Source organism: Anolis sagrei, chromosome 1 (genome assembly GCF_037176765.1).
Source record: "Anolis sagrei isolate rAnoSag1 chromosome 1, rAnoSag1.mat, whole genome shotgun sequence".
NCBI lineage: Eukaryota > Metazoa > Chordata > Lepidosauria > Squamata > Dactyloidae > Anolis > Anolis sagrei.
In genome coordinates, this window is record NC_090021.1 from 68,570,682 (window position 1) to 68,593,360 (window position 22,679).

Sequence of the window (22,679 nt, forward strand, 5' to 3'; positions counted from 1 at the left end):
TCAACTATCAGCCTTTATTTATTTATTTATTTATTTATTTAAAAGTTTTGTATACCGACCTTCTCACCTCTCTTGAGGGACTCAGACCGGTTTCCAACCATAAATCACATACAGTCAATAAAACATCAGAATTTATATTACAATAAAACATTAAAACAGCAATTACATTCAATAACTACAATAGTCAGTCATCCTACTAAAAGCATTGTTCATCATCCTCCATCCATATCTCAGGGTGTTGGCTCACTCATCGAATGCCTGTCTCCATAACCATGTCTTCACCTGTTTCCTGAATGTCAGGATAGAAGGGGCGGTTCTGATCTCCAGTGGGAGAGAGTTCCAGAGTCGCGGGGCCACCACCGAGAAGGCCCTGTCCCTCGTCCCCACCAGGCGCGCTTGCGAGGCTGGTGGGACCGAGAGCAGGGCCTCTCCAGATGATCTTAATAATCTTGATGGTTCATAGGGGAGAATACGTTCAGAGAGGTAAACAGGGCTGGAGTCGTTTAGGGCTTTATAGGTTAACACCAGCACTTTGAATTGTGCTCGGAAGCTAATTGGCAGCCAGGGGAGCTGGTGTAACAACGGAGTGGTGTGCTCCCTGTACCCAGCACCCATTAGTAGTCTGGCTGCCGAGTGTTGGACTAGCTGCAGCTTCCGGGCAGTCTTCAGAGGCAACCCCACGTAGAGAGCGTTGCAGTAATCTAAACGGGATGTAACCAAAGCATGGACCTTTCTGACACATAACACATGGCCATGGGCCAAAAGGGAGGACAGGACATATGAACCAGCCATAAAAATCAATTGCCTGAAGGTGGGGAGGAAAGTGGACTCCAGAATGTGGAAAGGGGCTAGCTCCAGGTACCAGGACTTTTGAGTGATTTATGATATTGTAGCTAGGCCTATATGATGGGCAGTAGTATGAGACTCTTGTATTCCAAACAATAAAGACATTTGGTATCTTCAGCCCTTGTGCGTCTCTGTGTGTTCTTTCAGAGAAGACTGATACAGAGCAACACAAGTTGGTACTGAGAAACCTTACAGAGTGAAGGGTTATATATGTGGTGGAGAATTTAGGCTAATCTACAATTCCTTGGCAGTTCATAAAGTGTCCAATTCAGAGTTTGTGCTACATCTGAACACATCCCTAAAATTCTTCCATGTCATATTTTAAGTAAATTTATTCTTAAGCCCATTGACTTCCAAGTGCTGCACTAAGCAATTTTCTTGGACTTCAAATTGAAAAAAGTAAAAACTTACAAGCAAGTTTGGCACCGAGGGGTCCATCACCAATAATAAAAACGTTCCAACTTAAATTGAACAGACTTTCTGTTTCCACTCTACAAGTGGAACTTGGTTCAGGCCCATATCATCCACAAAATAAATAAAAATATCTGTATTACACACATGGTTTTCATTGAAACCTATTAAAGTTCCAATGTGGCAAGCCAGGCTTAGTCATAGGCACTGTTTCTTCAAGTCCAATTGGAGTAAAAAAGATAAAGTTAAATTAACAGAGGGTAGAGGAGAGTCTACAACATTTAAATTTATCAGGTGAGCCCTCAGGATTTTAAGATTGACAGCTGTTTCCACCATTCTTTCCTGCTGTAACTGTCTCAAGAGGTATTACTCCAAGTTTTGAAACATACGGTTTATATCCAGCCACTGACTGAATTTTCAAGGAATATCTTCAGTTGACTTTAATTTAACACCACATAAAATACGTATAACTGAAACACAATACAGACTCAAGCTACATCTTCCAATAAGGTAACCTCTACCCCAAATTTGGTGTGGTCGTCAGCAAGCAAAATGTTTATTTAAAAAATTCTGTATTTGGAGAATCACATGAAGCCATTTCTGTAATTAATAGGATGTGGTAGTGATGATGGAGGAGGAGGAGAAGGCAGCGGCAAAGAGAAAAGTTACTAATGTATGGTCCCATTTTTTGAGAACTATAGTCCACAGAGTCTGCTCAATAATAAAACTGTTAATCTTAATGATCCCATAGGGCTCCCTTCTTTTTTTCTGACAGCAGTGTTACACTTTAGTGTAATAGATAACACTCAATAAAATAGAACTATAAAAGGAAGAAGGAAGTATGAAAATCCACCCAAGCTCTGAAATAAGTCATACTTTTCTTTGTAAAAGGATAACAAACAGGTCATGCAAGTGAACTTGAAGTTGTACATATTTCTATGAAGAATATATAGTAAGTACAATGATAAGACATTTCATAACAGAAATTATTGCCAAATAAATGTCACCTTCTGGGAGAATCCATTTAAGTGAAAATGTATTTTCATGACCTAATTCCTGAAATATGTTATCAGAAAAAGATGTGTTTGCTGACCTTTGCTGTCCCTTTGTCTTTTCTCATCTTGCCTCAACATGAGAGGAAAGACTCTTTTGGCTCAATAATATAACACATGCCTTGCATGCAAAAGGACCCAATTCAAGTGCCCAAAATCTTTAGGAGGGGCTACAGGCATCCTGGGGAAAACACATTAGTACAGACAGTGCTTAAGTTGGCAGAAGAATGATTTGGCTCATTGTGGAGGATGTGCCTACATTTCTTCTACCAATTGAAGGAATATAGCTCAGTGGTAGAGCATGCATGTTGAAATGAAACACAAGAGAGAAACATCCCAAACAGAATTAGTCTCAGAGGAGACAAACAGTATTTATGTAAATGCCATTGATCCAACAGGTCTGTCATGGCAACTGGATTTACAATATGCACTCTTAAATAAATAGACCTCATGTATAAGTCAAGGACAGGTCCTGGGCCATTTTCCCTCCAGGCATTTAAAAAGGCCAAAGCAGCAGAGAGTTGATGGGGCTGGTACTTAGTTTAGGTTTTCCTAATACAGACTAAGTTCTCACCTTCCAACACTCTACTCAGAGATGGTTCTTTCTTTGATAAGAGTTAAGGTACAGTATATATACTGACCTATGGGTAAGACCACCCAATTTTTTGAGTTAAGTTTTTGAACATAACTTCCAGACTTGTATCTAAATATATAGAGGACATCCCCCATTGCTTTTTTTTTCTTTCCATTTAAAAAACTGTTACATTTTAATCCTACTATACAACTACTTTGGTATCTCTTGATCTAAGTGGATCATCGTTATCTAAAATACCAAGTGGTAGCTTCAAAAGCTAAAGACAAAGTAGTGTCATCAGATAAATCTAAGTGTTCAGGTGCTACTACAGGGCTAGAAATTCCCCCACATGAGGCACTGTGCCTTATCCACCAACTCCTGTGCCTGAGATCTCCATTCTTATGTTAAATGGATCTACACCAAGACAGCCTCCAGCACTCTCCTGCGAAAGCATCATGATCCTTGGTGTCGATGCCCACAGTACATCCAGCAGAAACTCTCAATAAGATAAAAGAATGCCAGGCTTCAAGTCAATGGCTTAATCCCACTTTCGGGAATACAATGCATCCTGGAGATGGGGTGTGTGTGTGTGTGACTGTGGACATAGTCTTGTCCAAGATGAATAAAACACTTCCATTGAACTTTGGAACCAGGTGACTACTTGGTGTTCTCCCAGGTGCTGCACTGGGTAGTGCACCTTGTTGCCTTACTAGTTTATTCTCTTGTATGTCTGAGTAGCCCTTAACTAAGAAAACTCTGCAGAATTATTGAGCTCACTATGTCAGATAACTTGAAGGTGCACACATAAATCCCTAAGGCAGTGGCAGTTGGTAGATTTCATGTCACTGATTTGGTAAATCTGCTCTGGTTGAAACTCTGGGTGTTAAAGTTGCTGACTCTTATCCCCCAAAATAGATTTAGCAGCTTGGATAGTTCCATTAAACTTAAGCTTAAAACTCAGAATGAATTCATCAGCCTATGGAAGCTACCATCTGTTACTGGATTTCGTGTTGCTGATCAGGACGCCACATTATTTTCCCCAATAGACCATTTGTCTTGGGAAGAAAGCCATACATGATGCACTGGGAAGGAGTTTTCCATACAACACAGACAATATCCAGGATGGTATTTTCAGTCAGATTATTTGGCAAGAAAAGAGTCAATGTGGTACAGTTTTGTGCTAGACATGGAAACCCATTAGATGACCCTGGCATGTCATTGTCTCTTAGCTAAAGAGGAAATCACTGGCAACACTCCTCTGAATAAATATTGACAAGAAAAAACTAGGATAAGGTTGCCATAAATTGGAATTGTTTTGAAGGCACACAAAAACAATGATGCAAGGATAGCGACGGTTTCTCTGCAAGTTCCTGCAAGGAAGAAATAGGCTGGACTAGCCGGCCTTGTGATTTCTTCCAACTGTGATTCTATAATTTTAATAACAATTAAACCAATGGTTCCAATTCTGATCCCCACTGGGGTGCTACTTAGAAGTGTAAATGAGAACTAGAAAACATCAAGCTACACAGTTCAGCTCCAGGACAATCTCTACTTTCAATTTCCTCTCTTCGATCAGAAGTGATTTTGGATGTGGAACTACATGGTTTATCTGGTCATTATAAGATCTAAAACAGGATTCTGTCATTGCCAAGCATTGCTATTCCACTAGACCATAGGAGCAGAGAATGACTTGCAACCAGAATGCAAGAGTTCCCTTCTGCTTTTAAGCTCATTCATTGTCAAACGACAAGTGATTAGTATAACCGGTTAAAACTTCAGCCCACCTTGCTCCCCCATGATCCATAGGTTGAAAATATTCCAAAACACAAAACGTGATTTTGCCATTTTTACTATATCATTGTAAATACTATATTTACAATTTTACTATATCATTGTAAATACTGGAACTTGCATCCACAGATTTTTGGATCCACAGAGAGTCCTGGAAACACAACATAGTAGATCCCAAGTGCCCGCCATAATTAGAATGACCTGAGTGCCCTTCCTTTTTTACTTATGTTTCTTGTCCCTGTTGGTCATGTAAACTGATATTCTCAGTAACAAATTTTCCAGGTCAGAAAAATATCTGAGATTTCAAAGTCAAAACTTGAGATCTAGGAACAGGTTTCCAGTGATGTCACCATGGCATTAAGCAAAATGTCTTAAGCATCAACCACATTTGGCCAGCAAGTCTTTCAATTAACAACATCTAATAAATGGGAAAATATTTATCTAGCTGAAAATTAAGTTTCCCGCTGAACACAAAGGGGTGGCAGCAACATTGAATTGTAACATTGAATTCTGCTGTCTCTTATTGCTGTGAACCGCTGTGAGTCGTCTTCGGGCTGAGAACAGCGGTATATAAGTAAGGTAAATAAATAAATAAATAAATAATAAGAAGGGACAAAGAAAAAGCCAGGAATGATGGAAGAGAGAAAGAAGACTAGATAGAAAGAGAGGCCTGGGAGAGAAAATGAAAGTAGACAAGAGTTGTTGGTTACAGAAAAAGATATTAGCAACAGAAGGACAGAGAAAACAGAGGGGACAAGAAAGTTCAGCCAAAAGATGTGCATGGAACAACAGAGAATGAGGATGAGAAAGAGAGAAAAGTAAAGTGGAGAGGTTTTCAAGTGCCTAAGTAGAGCAACTGACATGCATCACAGTTCAATGACTTCAATCATTTAGATAGGATGAGGAAGATGAGATCTGAAATGGAATAATTTAAAATAAGATAGGAGCAGTCACAAACAACAATACTGTTCTGCCAGGGACAGCGATTCCCAAAGCAGCCGAAAGAAAAGACTGACCTCCCCCTCCTGCAAAATCTTCCACCATGTGCTGCAATGAAAAAGTTCAATCCAAGAAAGATGCATATGTTTATGTGAAATCTTTCCATTCCATCTCTCTAGTGCAAGTTTAATTTTCCACTGAGTACTGCCAACATTCTCTCAGAGACCCAAAAATAAAGGAATACTAACACAAGCTTAAGCATGCACTCAGTAAAGAGATCAAATATGTCTTTGCTCTGCCTTGATTGTGGAAGACATCCCTCAGATGCACAAAAATCATGTAAGTCTACCAATGTAGCATTGCCAAAAGTAAAAAAAGAAAGGTGGCTCAATTCATTACAAAACATCCTCCATTAAAAGAAATGGCCAAGTGGACAACAGCAGTACAAAAGCTAAAGGTAAGGGTTTCCCCCTAACATTAGGTCTAGTCATGTCCAATTCTGGGGGATGGTGCTCATCTCAATTTCTAAACCAAAGAGCCAGCATTGTCTGTAGATGTCTCCAGGGTAATGTGGCCAGCATGACTGCATGGAGCGCAGTTACCTTCCTGATGAAGCGGTACCTATTTATCTACTCATATTTGCATATTTTTGAACTGCTCCGTTTGCAGCAAGAGTTCACCCCGCTCCCGGATTCGAACCGCAGACCTTGTGACCAGCAAGTTCAGCAGCTCAGTGGTTTAACCCACTTCATCACCGGGGGCTCCTTTTAATACAGGCACCATAAAAAGACAAAGAAAAAATTCTTTTCTCTCTGTAAAGCACAAGCTGAACTGGCCTTATAATCTGTACTATTATTTTGGGTGGGCATGTTTCCCAATTTACAAAAGACAAGCTAACAGTTGCCTCTTTGAAAGGCTCTTCAGTCCTAAAGCAGCTTGAAGATAAAGAGATGCATTTATACTTTCTGGTACAAACTTCCGAAAATGGAGGGAAACATGTCTTCTGGCAAGTAATCCGTTGCCATTCTTTATCCAAAAATATATTATTTGGAAAGTAAAAGACTTGGGACAATTTTTTCATGAAGCAAGAGCCCTATGGCATCTCGAAAACCAGCCATATTATTGTTCATAGGCAAAAATCAAGATACAATTTGCAGACACAATTCTGAGAGGGAGGGCAAACTTGAGCCCTCCCTCCTGGTGTTTTGGAGTCCAACTCCCATGATTCCTAATAGCCTCATGCCCCTTCCTTTTTCCCCTCAGCTGTTTAAGCGGAAAAGGAAAGGGGAAAGGAAAGGGCCTGAGACTGTTGGGAATGGTGGGAGTTGGAATCCAAAACATCTGGAGGGAGGGCCCAAGTTTGCTCATGCCTGCTCTAGGGATAATTGTTTTATTCAGGATTCAAAATCCAGTCAAAAAGTATTGTTAAAACAGAACAAAGGTCTATTTAAAAAAGGAGCAAAGGCAAGAAAATGTTAATATGTGTCAGTCAGGGCACTTTCTATCTTCTAACTTGATCACAACATTCGATATCTCCTCTTCACACCCTTCTGAGGCTTCAATTTATATACACACTTACTTTATTGGAAGTGGACTCTACTAAATTCAGTGGAGTCCACCTCTGAGTAGACATGTATATTGTACTATAAACTGCAACTATATTGTACAATAAACTCATTTACAGGCGCACAATTACCAACTAACTCAGTAGAACTGCTGATTAACAATAATTAAGGATTGGAAAATCTCCAACTTTCTAGTTTTGTGAAGTCTGGTAAAAATAGATCACAAATTTGTCATTTGAATTACCCATTCTTAGGAGATCGACAAATATGTCCATCTTGCTTTCTCCCACATTCAAATTTTGCAAGTTTTTCGTAAATTCTAAGAGAAAAAATTAACTGAAATAAAATATTTGCCTACTGCTACTATGTTTACAGTAGGACTAAGGGTGTAAAATGCAACAAGCAGACAACAAAGCTGCAACACAGATTTTGGATTTCTCATAAGCAAATGCCGACTTTATACTTTCCAACTTATGATTTGTATGAACAAGGAGCTCTTTCAAAGAAAAGGTAAAAGAATATGCAGCTACCTATAACACACAATTCAGCCCTTCACAATTTAAGTTATCAGTCAACAGCATCTGAATTCAAAGTCTTTGCTCACTGAACTATAACTGAAAAAACTTGCAAAAGGGAGAGAGTAGTCAAGTTCAGCCTGGCATGCCTTTCTTCTCTTTTTTTTAAATTCTGGAATCCCATCCAGCTTCAATTAGCTAAGATTGCTAAATGCCTCCACACCCCAAACACACCTTCAGAGGGATCCACCTAGTTTCCTTCACCACCTCACGTTTCAAAATTCTGCGAAGAAGCGAAATAATAAACCTGAACATCTGGAATTGAACATGGTTTCTTCCACCGATTCATAAACCTGGATGATGACCATAGTACTGTGATTATTTGTCATCACCACCACCATCAATAAATTTGATGACACAACTAATATGTCCCCGATGGATTACTCATTTAGCCCAGTGAGACCCCTTCTACACTTCCATATAAAAATCAGGTTATCTGCTTTGAACTGGATTATATGGCAGTGTAGAGTCAGACAATCCACTTCAAAGCAGATAATGTGGATTATCTGCTTTGATAATCTGGATTATATGGCAGCGTAGAAGGGGCCTGAGAGTGGAAACCTTAAAAGAAAGGATTGTAGTTACAAGTTTCAGTTATGAAAGAAGAAGCAGGAAATGAAGGGGGTTGTGATCGTCATGGAGTAAGAACTAAGGCTTTACTATCTTTAATTAGGTAACAGGATTTTAATTTATGGATTGATGGATAGATTGATTTACTGAATTTTTATACCACTTTTCTCACCCCTGGCGGGACTCAAAGCAGTTTCCAACATAGTCACAGCAAAATTTAATGCCAGACATACATGTGAAAAAACCAAACATAAAATCAACAATAACATATAACTCTGAATTAAAACTATTAAACTAAATTAGTAAAGTAATGGCTTCCCCTGACATTAAGTCTAGTCATGTCCAACTTTAGGGGTGCTCATCTCCATTTCTAAGCTGAAGAGCCAGCATTGTCTGTAGATACCTCCAAGGTCATGTGGTCAGCATGACTGCATGGAGTGCCCTTACCCTCCTGCAGAACCGGTTTCTATTGATCTCACATTGCATGTGAATAGAAGCTGGGTCTAATAGCAGGAGATCACCTTGCTCCCCAGATTCAAACAGTCAACCTTTCAGTCAGCAAGTTTAGCAGCTCAGCGATTTAACCCGCTGCACCACCATAAATCATATTAAATCATATTAAATCATACAATATAAGCCAAATTTAGACATTAAAACATAGAATTAAAACATATTAATATAAACATTAAAATCACATGATCTAAAAACTGTAATCTGAGGCCATTCCAAATGTCAATTGCACATAATCCCTGTTCATCACTGCTTACTAACCAAAGGCTTGGTCCTACAGCCATGTTTACTTTCTGAAGGCCAGGGGGGAGGATGCTGATCGAATTTCACTGGGAAGGGAGTTCCAAAGCAGACAAGGAATTTAACAAGGAATTGAAGAGTTATGTCTTGGTAAAACAAATATGTATGTATATTTCTATCTGTCCCGGATTGACCTCATCATTGTTCCACAGACAGATTAAGGATTATTATTATTATTATTATTATTTGAAACACAACAAGATTAGTACACAGCAAACAAGATCACTATTCTGGCTGTTGTATTGGATCATACGTCAGACACTTCCCAAGTGTCTAGGATTATGTGATGTATCAACGAATAATGTGTGCAGATCCAAGTAGGGTGGCCTTTTGCGTTTAACTGCAGGCCAAGGTCTTTAGGCACTGCACCCAGTGTGCCGAACGCCACTGGGACTACCTTTCCTGGTTTGTTCTAGAGTCTTTGCAGTTCGATCTTTAAATCCTCATACCATGTCAGATTTTCTAGTTGTTTCTCTTCAATCCTGCTGTTGCCTGGGATGGCAATATCAATGATCCATACTTTGTTTATTATTATTATTATTATTATTATTATTATTATTTTAGAAGCACATTGAAAACTCAAAGGGGGGTGAAGAACTGTGCTGAACTCAGTCTTTTGTTGTTCTTTTCTATTAGCCATAACTTGCCTTTAATTTAAGTATAGTTTATTTATTGGGTTGATGTGTGTTTTCCAGGCTGTATGGCCATGTTTCAGAAGCATGCTCTCCTGACATTTCACTTGCATCTATGGCAGGCATTATCAGAGGCTGTGAGAGAATGCTTCTAGAACATGGCCATACAGCCCAGAAAACACACAACAACCCAGTGATTCCGGTCATACATAGTTTAATTATGTTTTTCACTAACATTTGGAGTGCTAGCATGGTTTGAGCATTGGACTATGGCTCTGGAGACCAAGGTTTGAATCCCCATTTGGCCATGGAAACTAGCTAACTCCATGACAGATCAGCTTTGGGTCACTGTTAAATTGGAAATGAGTTGAAAGCATACAATAAATTTAGCTTTCTTTCTTATAAATGGAGTAAACCGCTTAGAGCCGTGGTTCTCTACCTGTGGGTCCCCAGATGTTTTGGCCTTCAACTCCCAGAAATCCTAACAGCTAGTAAACTGGCTGGGATTTCTGGGAGTTGTAGGCCAAAACACCTGGGGATGCACAGGTTGAGAACCAATGGCTTAGAGTCTCAGAGTGGGGAAAAGGCAGGATATAGATTTATCATTATCATTTTACAATCTCACCAACAAATGGACAAGATGCAGTGTAGTCAAGTGCCATATCCATAAAATTGTTGAAGGTTTCTCCTTTAGTGAAGCGTAGACATTTTAAAAAGGAATCTTACCTAAAACAGTCTCCCATTTTTCCTTAGTTTCTATCAGATTAATATATATCTACGAGAGAAGGTGTTTTCTTGACGGTCAGTGCTTTGGAATGCTCTCCTTAGAAAAGCATCCATCAAAGGCATTTTATTTCCTCTGGCTTTTAAAGATATGTGACCTATTTTTCTAAAATATTTTTTATATTCTGTTTATAATGTTTTTTGTAGAATTTTCTGTTTTCATAATGTGCTTCATATTTTATTGCAAGCCACCCTGGTGATGTTCTTAAAAAGCAGACTAAAATCCCAATTAGAAATGAATGTGTGGATGCCTTGCAAGTGCCTTTATTTTTGTTTGAAAAATGTTAGTGGTCAAGGAAACCTTCTAGCAAGCACTTCTGGGTTGAACACTCTAAACACAGCAACTTATAGCAGGAGACTGTGGGTGTGTTATGTGAGACATCTAGTGGCAAGACGATGCAATGCAAAGCAAATTTCTTTGGACTTTGTCTCTTTGTGTTTATGCTCACCCACCTTGACCCTGCAGCAAAGCCAGGCTATAAATCAAAGTTAACTAAACTGAATGTGAATTAATAGCCCTGTTTCTACAAGTTCACCATCTGCTTGACTTTACAGGATGCAATTAGTCTCACAAATGTCAAGAATACGATAGCCTTACACTGGGAAAGGCTAGTCTCCAAGGCTACATAAGAAAATCTTTATACTTGTGATATTTGTAGAAGAAACAGAGTAGGGCTTCCTAATTTTTAGAATCATGGAGTTGGAGGAGACCACATGGGCTATCTAGTCCAACCCTCTGCCATGCAGGAAAACCACAATCAAAGTACCCCCAGACAGATGGGGCATAGCTCCCAGAATTCTCCTCTTCCAGCTATAGCCCAAAACACAACTTCGTACAGTATGGCACTATAATGTAATGCCACTTTTCTTCCTCACCACTTGCTTAACTAAAATCTTTGGAATATGTATCTTTTTGCTGTGAAGATGGCTTGTTACTCATTCTAGTCTTTCAGGCCAATTCCTTGGTCTGGAAAATCATAGCTCTTGGAAAAAACTTTTTAAAAAATTAATGCATTCCAGTTACTACATGAAAGTTATAATTGTAAAAGGTCTTTAATTTCTCTCTCTCTCTACTACAAGTTCCAGAATACCATAATATTCAGCCATGGTTGTTAAAGGTGTCAAATTCTATTAGTTCTATAGTATAGATGTAACCTATGTTGGGGGTAAGATTCAGCACACTGGAGAGCTACTTTTTTGGTCTATGACATAGACCACTACCAAGATGTAAGGAAGTGACCCTGAGCTAGCATTGCAGGACAAGTCCAATGTTGGATCTAACCCTTTGTAGCTAACTTTCAGGACTTCAGTGATGTCAGTTGCACAGGGGCTGAGTATACTTCATTAAAAACAAACTATTAAGAGAGTCAATCTGTGTATTTGGTCTAGATAGTCTATTAGAGTTTTGTTTGTTTGTTTGTTTGTTTTGCTTTGCAACTCTGAAGGTCTGAATTTGGAGCAGCTTGCAGGGAGAGGAGGTGCTCAACCTTTCACACAAGGGCTGTTTTCACAATGAAGCTGCTTTTCTTCCTACAGGTAAAATGGTACCAGAATGGCATTGTTCCGTGCTGTTGCAAGCAAAGGAGGGGGAAAAAACCAGAAAACCATCTGCACTGACCATTTAGTGCAAAGGGCCACTCAATGTGAAGAGATGATCTGTTAAGCAGGTCAAAGCCCAGAACTTCATTTTCATAAGTCTTGTGTCACTCTGAATTCATCCCAACTATCCCAAGCAAGCTGCAGCTTTGGGCATGTGTTTGGCAATTTCAAAAGGGAACACACTATGTCTCTTAAAATCGCTATCCCATCTTCCCTGGGCTCAGTCAGCCTGGGGACACAAGATGGCATTATTTACTATTTATTGAGGCAACAGATCATGCTGGTCACTTGTCACCCAGAGTGAGGTTGGCCAGAGTAATAAGGTGATCAGGGAAGGGAGAAGGTTATTCCTCCTTTCCCCCTTCTCTCATCACTCTGGTGTGACAAATGACCAGCATCTGCTGGCTACTGCAAAAGGAGGATTATAGAATCCTCTATCCATTCCACCCCCCTGCCAAGAAGCAGGAAAATTGCATTCAAAGCACCAGGAGGAGATGGTAAAGGAGGTGGCCATCTGACAGTACTGAACTGGGATCAGTGCCACTGGATGACCAGGATTCCCTCCTGCCTCTGAAGCAGCCAGGGTCAAAACCAAGCTTGGGCAAACTAAGGCTGGGGGGGCCGCAGATGTGGCCCTCTGGCTGCTTACCTCAGGCCCTCCTCATTTTCTCTGACCTCTTGGCATAAGGATACAGTGGCCTGCCATGTCCTTATGCCAAAAAGATGGGGGAGGAAGGCACATAGCAGATGAAAGTCCTCTGGAGCATTCTCAGTCACATCCGTCCGGCATAAGGACAATATGAATGGCCCCATCTTTATGCCAGGAAGATGGTTCAAAGAAGGCGCACTGTGACTGAAAGCCCTCCAGAGCACTCTCAAATGTCACCTGTCTAGCCCTCCTCCTGACATAATGGCAAGAGGACAGCCCGAGGATCAGGGGAGGAGGATGGGGAGAGGGAGGATCAGGGCAGTTGTTGTGTGTCCTGCCTTCCTTCCGGCATAAGGATAAGGTGAGCAGCACCGTCCTAATGCTGGGAGAACAACCTGGGGATGACCCAGGCCCTGTCCTGCCCCCTCCTGGCCAAAACCTCTGCAAGAACCTCCCCCTCCCAGGCCCATGCCAGCATGGGCTTGGCCCCCCTCCCTCAATGAAGCCCCAAGTCAAAAACGTTTTCCCATGCTTGGTCTAAACCATCCAGGACCAATAGTTTATTATTGTTTTTCATCCAAACAGGAACACCCATAGAATCTATGGGCTTTCAGAATTTGTTGTTCATTGCAACGCTCACCAGGAATCTCATTTTAACCCCTAAGTCTTCACAGTACCTGGAGGCCCACACCTTATTTCTCTCTGCTCTACAACAATCTATACTCCAACAGTAACTACCCAACCAGTCTGCTATGACTGTAAAGCTGTATGGCATTGCTGAACTATGCAGAGTTGTTTCAGGACAGGAAACAGTCTTGAACTTTGACAAAGGAAGAGAAGCCAAGAGGATAAGTGTGACATGGAGTTTTCCGACATGAAAATAAAACCCACAGGCAGAAGGGATGCTTTAATCACTGGTGCACACTGTGTGTTGTTTACTTTGTTGAAACAAAGTGCACCAACTGAGCACGTTCCTTGAGAAGCCAGATCTGACCTCAGTGGTACATGCCTTAGTTACATCTTGTCTGGATTACTGTAATACATTCTATGTAGGGCTGCCTCTGAAGAATCCTCAGAAACTTCAGCTGGTCCAAGGAGCTGTATCCAGGTTGCTCACTGGAGCTGGCTGCTGGGAGCGGACAACCCCCCCTGTTGAAGCAGCTCCACTGGCTGCCAATCTGTTTCTGGGCACAATTCAATGTGCTGGTTAAAACCTTTAAAGCCCTAGACAGTTCAGGTCCAGACTATTTGGCTGACTGCATCCCCTTATACAAACCTGCCTGGGCCCTTCTCTTGGTCCCATCTCCATCTCAAGCTCGGTTGATGGGAATGAGAGAGGGACAAGCTAAAACCTTTTTATTCAGACATCCTTTTAAAGATGAAGTGGGTGCTGTGGTTTTTAACTTTGAATTTGTTTTAATCGTTTTTAATTGACAATAGTTAATACTGTTTATACTTAAACCTGTTTTAATAATCATATATTTGTATATTTTAAATGATTATGTTAATGCCTTTATGTTAAGCCACTTTGAGTCCCCTTTGGGGGAGATAGAGTGGAGTATAAATAAATATAATAGTAACAATAAATGATTCTCTAAATTATCAACTGTAGACACCCCTTTTAGAGAGAATTCAAAATGCTGGTGATGACATATAAAGACCTACACAGGTCAGGTTATTTGAAGGACTATACTATCTTGGATGAACCTGCCTATGTTTTGGGGTCTTCTGGGAAGGCCGGTTCTCTATCTCACCATCCTCACAAGTACATTGGATGAGAATACGGGAAAGGGCCTTAACCATAGCTTGTCACTGTTTCCGGAATGTCCTTCCCAGAAAGGTTTGACTGGCAGACCCTTACTTTCCATGAGCAGGTAAGACTTGTTTATTCCACTAGGCTTTTGGGAACTCTTTTTTTTAGTGGAGAAAGGCTTTGTACAAGTTGAGTATCACTTATCCAAAATGCTTGGGGCCAGAAGTGTTTTGGATTTCTTGGGAATTGGAATATTTGCATATATAGTGTACCTAATGAGCTATCTTGGAGACCGGGCCCAAGTCTAAACATGAATTTAATTTATGTTTCATATACACCTTATACAGATAGCCTGAAAATAATGTATGCGGAATATTGGTAAATATTTTGTATATAAAATACATTTTTGTAGACGAAACCATTAGAAAGTAAACATGACACTATCTCAGCCATCCATGTGGATATTTTGATTTCCAGATAATGGCTGCTCAACCTGTAGACCAGTGTTTCTCAAACTCTGCTCCTCCAAGTGTTTTGGTCTTCAGCTCCCAGAAATCCCAGATAGTTTACCAGCTGTTACGAATTGTGGGAGCTGAAGTCCAAAGCATCTGGAGGAGCAAAGTTTGAGAAACACTGCTGTCGACTATACTGTACTTTTATTGTTGTTATTGTTTAATGTACTTTAGTTGGCTTTACATTTTATGATGGTTTAATTATTTTTCAACGTATGTGTGGTGGTGATGGTTAACTATGTATGTTTTAACTGCTGTACGCCGCCCTCAGTCCCAAAGTGGGGAAAAGGCAGGATACACATAAATATAAATACGTTCAACAACAATGATACTTCTGGACTGGATTTGATGTCCAAAACACATTAAAATGCAGAACTTGGAAAGGTACTTTTGGCAGATTATGAAAGCTTTTATCTAAAATGTTTCTTTTCCAAGAGCAGTGAAACTCTGTCCAAATACAAGAAGGTTGAGCCAGCAGTCCTTGCTCAGGAAAAACTCTGAGACAGCAGCTGCATGGAATACCTCCTTGGGGCAAATTTTTTACACCTGCCTCAATTATACTGCTGTGTCTTTAGAAGTACATTCCTGGACTGACCCTTGTACGGCTGAGCACAGAGGGAAATGAATAAATACATCTTAAACTAGCACACAGTGGACTCTCCTTTCAACTAAAGTTTGAACAACAGGAGAGTGTATGGAGAAGAGATTCCAAAGCAAATCCTGTTTACTGAAATTGGATCACAAAGAAATGCATTAATTATATGTTCCATAGGAACCTATAAACATGACTACTTTCCATGACTAAGTGGGGATTCAAATCCTTGTCTGCAGAAATGTAGTCCAACATTCAAACCACTTTCCCATATTGGCTTTTTATCCCAGTTACTCTATGAATGCCAACCGGATTCATTGCCTAGAGGTGCACTGGAGCCCTGGTGGTGCAATGGGTTAAACATTTGTGCCAGCAGGACTGCTGACTGAAAGGTCGGCAGTTTGAATCTGGGGAGCAAGATAAGCTCCTGTCTGTCAGCTCCAGCTCCCCATGCAGGGACATGAGAGAGGCCTCCCAAAGGATAGTTAAACATCCAGGTGTCCCCTGAACAATGTCCTTGCAGAGGGCCAAGTCTCTCACACTAGAAAAGACTTGCAGTTTCTCAAGTTGCTTCTGACACACACAATAGCCCTACATTATAAAATCAATGCAGTTTGACACCATTTCAGCTTAGTTGCCATGGCTCAATGCTATGGAATCAGGGACATTGTAATTTTGTGGGACAGAGAAAGATAATGGAAAAATGGAACAACAGCACCTCCCCATGGCTGGAGTCAAGCACAGTCTCCATATGCCAGATATGAAAAAGAGGGAAGCCTTGCCTTTGTCTATGTCCTATCTGTCTTTGTTGTTAATTGTATAACAGCACTGAATGATTGCCATATATGTATTCTGTAATCCGCTCAGAGTCCCCTCGGGGAGACAGAGCAGAATATAAATAAAGCATGTTGTTGTTGTTGTTGTTAATGGTCTTGTAAAACTATAACTCCCACAATGCCACAACATTGAGCCATGGCAACTAAAGTGGTGTCACTATTAATTCTACTGCATAGATGTAACCTTGGACATCCTCACCAAAAAGAAGGAAAGGATTCCACAAAGGATTTTTCAACAGTCAAGAAAGACTGACTCACTACCATTGAGATCAGTGGGACTTGCTTTTTCAGGTAAGGGAGTGTAGTGTTGCAGTCCAAAACTCTTAAGGCAGCCTTCCCCAACTTGCTGTTCTTCAGAGGTTCGGAACTTCACTTCCCATTTATCACCCATGTTGGTCAAGATAGCCGATACTGATAGGGATGGCAATTGAGCTTTGGAAGGCTGTGGACACATCAGAATTAACCATTTAATGCTGCTCGAGGCTAGCTCCAAACTGTGGCAGCCAGTCAACAGATTCTCACAAAAGTGTGTGAAAGGAAGTCCTTAATGTGTGTCAAGAGGATCTTTCCATTTGGTATTATTTCTTTTTAGTGTCAGGAACGACTTGAGAAAATGCAAGTCGCTTCTGGTGTGAGAGAATTGGCCATCTGCAAGGACATTGCCTGGGGTCACCCAGATGTTTTACCATTCTGTGGAAGCCTTCTCTCATGTCCCCACATGAGAAGCTGGAGCTGAGAGATGGGAGCTCACACCACTTTCTGGATTAAACTGTCAACCTTTCGGTCAGCATTCCTGCCAGCACAAGGGTTTAACCCACTGTGCAACCAGAGGCTCCCTGATTTGGAATGATAAAACTATCCATCCTTCCAACAGAGCAATGAATTTCCTTGGAAAGTGAAGTTTACAACCCAACTTAAAGGTTATCCAAAGGTGCATCAGCATTGTAGAATTAATGCATTTTGAGACCATTTTCACTGCTATGGCTCAGTGCTATGGGGGTAGCAGTTTTACAAGATTTTGAGCCTTACTTGCCAAATTCCATAGCATTGAAACACAGCAGTTAAAGTGGTCTCAAATTGCATTGACTCCACAGTGTAGATCAGGCATGGGGAAACTTGGCCCCTCTGGGTGTTTTGGACTTCAACTTCCACCATTCCTAACAGCCCCATGCCCTTTCCTTTTCCTCCTCAGCTGCTTAAGTATCTGAGGAGGAAAAGGAAAGGACCTGAGACTGTTAGGAGTTGTGGGAGTTGAAGTCCAAAACACCTAGAGGGCCCAAGTTTCCCCATGCCTGGTGTAGATGCACACCAACACTTCTGAATATGAACAAATATTTGACACAGGGCAGATTAATTGAGACTTCACAATCCTACGATTGGTTCCATCCAAAATCGAAAACAAAACATTCCCCTGCTAATCCAGTTGGTTTCCCCCTGAAGTATTTATCTTTGATCCACCCATGATCCTATAAATCCTGTGTTAATGCACTGGAGCTGGGTCCCAATGCAAGTCTGAGGGCTGGCGCTCTCCAGCTAAAACATTCCTTCTCTCTGGAGTGATTTATAGGCTTCACAAGGCAAGAGGGGAGGGCAGAAGGGGCAGCCAAGCAGTGAAAAACCCAAGCGGAGTTTGGGAGCCTCAGCAAATCAATTTCATCCAGAAAAACATCAGGAAAAGGCAGAAGGAGGAGTGGAAGGAAGGAAAGTTCTTTGAAAGAGATGCAGGTGTTTTAGCCATAGGCTCCCTCAGAACAGGACATTCCCGAATTATAGGAGAGCGCTCCAGCAGTCGCTCCAAAGGAACCAACGTCCTGCTTGGCTCTTCCAAAAAAAAACACATCTGAAGGAACTGAAAAAATGCATGGAGAAAAATATCACTATGCAACACGATTTTTGTCCCTGGGTTATAAATGCCATTTCCTAATTGGTTCTATTATAAAAACATGGAAAAAGTTTATTAAACTGCAAATAAACTTTGTTTTTGTGAGACATTCTGCAGCACATTTTCCTCTAGTTTTTCAATGACTATCTCATCAAGTCTTAACCAATTCAGCATGGGTTGCTGTGAGTTTTCCAGGCTGTTTGTCCATGTTCCAGAAGCATTCCCTCCTGATGTTTCACCTGCATCTATTGCAGGCGTCCTCAGAGGTTGTGAAGTCACATCCCTGAGGACGCCTGCCATAGTTGCTGGTGAAACGTCAGGAGAGAATGCTTCTGGAACATGGCCAAACAGCCTGGAAAACTCACAGCAATCCAGTGATTTTGGCCATGAAAGCCTTTGACAATTCAGCATGGTTTGTGGCAAGCACAAAAATGAAGTTTCTGGAGTATAACAACTCCTTTCAAAGTAAGTACTGCACAAGTAAACAGGAACAACACTTTCAAACCAGGAACAGGATTGGGTTGCTGTGAGTTTTCTGGCTGTACGGCCATGTTCCAAAAGAATTCTCTTCTGGCGTTTCGCCCACATCTATGGCAGGCATCCTCAGAGGTTGTGAGGGTCTCACAAAGCCTATAAATCACTCCAAACCTCACAACCTCTGAGGATATTTGCCATAGATGTGGGCAAAATGTCAGGAAAGAATGATTCTGGAACATGGCCATACAGCCCAGAAAACTCACAGCAACCCAGTGATTCTGGCCATGAAAGCCTTCGACAACACAGAGAACATATTTTTTCAAATTTTGTTACATAGTGTAATCCACACCCTGCCACACACTGAATGTGATTGAAGGCAGCTTTCCCAAATCCTACATTCATCCCAGATGTGTTGGGCTACAACTCCCATTGTCCCTAGCCAACATGTAAACTATAATTTCTCATGGCTCCATAGCATTGGGTTTTGGTGGTTAAAGTGATGCCACAGTCCGTATATGCCATTTGTCTAGCCCACCATTAATGCCATTTAAGAAACAGTATTTGAAAAAATGAGTTTTGTAAACTGCAGACACTGGACTTCGTGAAGCTCTGCAGACACCCCAAGGAAGGGTGTGTCCTCGAATAAACAGAATACAAAGATATTCGCTTAAATGAAGCTGAATAAGATGTAATATCTGAATCTGAAATCGTCAGGGTCAGCTATGAACTCCCAACAAAGGATGTGCCCAGGCAGGAAACAGCCAGGCTTTGAAGCTTCAAAGCCATTTAAGGATCTGATACAAGGGGTGGGGCTGAAGGCTTTCATGGCTGGAATTACTGGGTTGCTGTGAGTTTTCCAGGCTGTGTGGCCAAGTTTCAGTCTTTGAAACTGCAAGGCCATTCAGTGCTAATCAAGGTGGCCAATTGCAACATTCACGCCTCAAGCAGACAAGTCTCCCACCCTGGACATTCTACTGATATATAAACCTACCTTGCCTAGTTTCCAACAGACCTCACAACCTCTGCAGATGCCTACCATAGATGTGGGTGAAATGTCAGGAGAGAATGCTTCTGGAACCATGGCAATGCAGCCCGGAAAGACTCTCAGCAACCCAGTGATTCTGGATATGAAAGCCTTTGGCAACATCAGCTTATCCTTTCCTTTTTAGGGCCCTTCTGAACAGCCATTTAACCCAGGATATCAAGGCAGATTAACCCACATTATCTGCCTTGAACTGGGTTATCTGAGTTCACACTGCCATATATCCCAGTTCAAAACAGATAATGTGGGATTTTATTCAGCTGCATGGAAAAGACCTGAGGGCCCTTCCACACAATCCTATATCTCAGAATATCAAGGTAGAAAATTCCATATTATCTGAGTGTGAACTCAGATAATATCAAGGCAGAAAATCTCACAATATCTGCTTTGAACTGGGTTATCTGAGCCCGCACTGCCATATATTCCAGTTCAAAGCAGAAAATGTGGGTCCATACTGCATTCTGGGGTGTATCTACACTGCAGCTTGACCCCACTTTAGCTCCCATGGTACCATTCTATGTGATCATGGATGTTGTAGTTTGCTGAGATACCAGTACTCTTGGCATAGAAAGCTTTAAAAATATGGCTCAAAATCAGGGGACTTATAGTTTTACAAGTTCCTGTGTTCTCTGCCTTGACAAACTACAACTCCCACAATCACATAGAATTGAGCCATGGCAGCTGAAATCATGGGACTGATAGTTTTACAATATTCTGCTTTCTCTGTTGGTGCCTTGCCAAACTACAACTCCCACAATTGTATAGAATTGAGCCATGGCAGCTGAAATCATGGGACTGATAGTTTTACAAGATTCTGCTTTCTCTGTTGGTGCCTCGACAAACTACAACTCCCACAATTGCATAGAATTGAGCCATGGCAGCTGAAATCGTGGGACTGATAGTTTTACAAGATTCTGCTTTCTCTGCTGGTGCCTCGACAAACTACAACTCCCACAATCACATAGAATTGAGCCATGGCAGCTGAAATCATGGGACTGATAGTTTTACAAGATTCTGCTTTCTCTGTTGGTGCCTCAACAAACTACAACTCCTACAATTGCATAGAATTGAGCCATGGCAGATCAAAAGTGTTGCCAGGCTGAGATAAAGGTACAGAGAGGGTTGAGGGGATCTCCTTCCATCCCTTTTGCTTTGGAGCAGACTCCACCTCAGCTGTCAGAGCAAGAAGGCCTGGGGCAAACATTGCAGCCAGAATTCCTGCCCTTGACTGCAAGCTCAACTTGTATCAACACATACAGCTGCTGCTACCTAGCTCGTCCATCCCTGCAAGGCAGAAGAAGTCTATAGGGAAAGACAAACAGATAGATCACAGGGTGCAAGAGACAAGGACCAATGAGAAAAATCTTTCTATGGATCAAGTTTGGGCCAACTTGGGCCCTGCAGGTGTTTTGGACTTTAACTCCCACCATTCCTAACAGCCTCAGGACCCTTCTTTTTCCCCCTCAGCCGCTAAAGCGGGAAAGGAAGGGACCTGAGGCTGTTAGGAATGGTGGGAGTTGAAGTCCAAAACACCTGGAGGGCCCAAGTTGGCCCAGGCTTGGTCTACACTGTCTCATTAATTTGCCTGGAGGGCTCTGGAGTGAGGGAGGGCGTACCTGGTGCCGCCGGGGAAGCCAAGTGGATGAGGAGCGCCAGGAGCCCGAGAGCCGCCCAGGAGGAGAGCCAGGCGCCCCGCGGAACCAGCGCCGAGGCAGCCATGGAGCCCGAAGGAGAGAGCGGCAGAGAGGAGCGCCAAAGGCAAGGCAAGGCAAGGCAAGGCAGGTCTTCTCTGGGAAGCAGCAGAGCTCAGCCCCGTCGGTGCTCCTCGCCGCCGCCGCGCCTCTTCATCGCCCGCGCTGTCCTCACTTCGCTCCTCTATCAGCTCTTTCTCGCGGCCTCCGTTCTCCCCCTCGTGGCCGACCGCGGTATTGCATCCTCCGCAAAGGTGCCCCCTTTTTTTTCGTGTCAGGAGCGACTTGAGAAACTGCAAGTCCTTTCTGGTGTGAGAGAATTGGCCGTCTGCAAGGACGTTACCCAGAGGACGCCGGGATGTTTTGATGTTTTACCATCCTTGTGCAGGCATATAGCCGGGGGAGGGGGTGGGCTTGAGGGGCTTCAGACACCCCCCCCCAAAAAAAAATTCTCAGGGCGGTCCGCGAGAAGGCCTTACTGGTACATTATTTAAACTGTTATGTTTATGCATATCATGATCTGATTACCATTCTCTATTTATCCCATATGCATGAGGGTACTGGGATAACGATAGGAAAGGTTTGCTAGGGTAGATCCTCAGCCCCCCCTGAATCAAACTAACCCCCCCCCCCGAATCAAAATCAGCCCCCCTGAATCAAACTCACTCCCCCACCCCCACCCCCGAATCTAAATCCTGGCTACAGGCCTGTTTTTGTGGGAGGCTTCTCTCATGTCCCGCATGGAGAGCCGGAGTTGACAGAGGGAGCTTATCCGCGCTCTCCCCGGATTCAAACCTGCGACCTGTCGGTCTTCAGTCCTGCCGGCACAACTACTGCAACTACATTTCTCATGATTCTGCCATGGCTCAGTGCTATAGAATCATAGGATTGTAGTTTGGTGGACCATCAGCATTGACTGACAGAGAAGGCTAAAGGTTACAACTACAGATTACAGCTAAAGACTACAACTACAGCTCTCATGATTCTGCCATGGCTTAATGCTATGAGATCATGAGAGTTGTAGTTTGGTGGAGGATCAGCATTCACTGGCAGAGAAGGCTAAAGACTACAATTCCCATGATTCTGCCATGGCTTAAT

At 42.1% G+C, this 22,679-nt stretch overlaps 1 protein-coding gene across 2 annotated transcripts in view; it reads right to left on the minus strand.

Moving 5' to 3' along the window:
- The window catches only part of FNDC1 (fibronectin type III domain containing 1), a 97,445-nt gene extending 75,714 nt beyond the window's left edge, over positions 1 to 21,731 (minus strand). The window contains exon 1 of one of the 2 annotated variants that reach the window (XM_060753662.2): positions 21,507 to 21,731. Coding sequence is in view for 1 of the 2 variants with exons in the window: in XM_060753660.2 (XP_060609643.2) it covers positions 21,507 to 21,609 (103 nt within the window). In the remaining variant the exon portion in view is untranslated. The remainder of the gene's footprint in view (positions 1 to 21,506) is intronic. The other variant, XM_060753660.2, reaches the window with a different exon arrangement.
- Between the last annotated feature and the right edge of the window lie 948 nt (positions 21,732 to 22,679).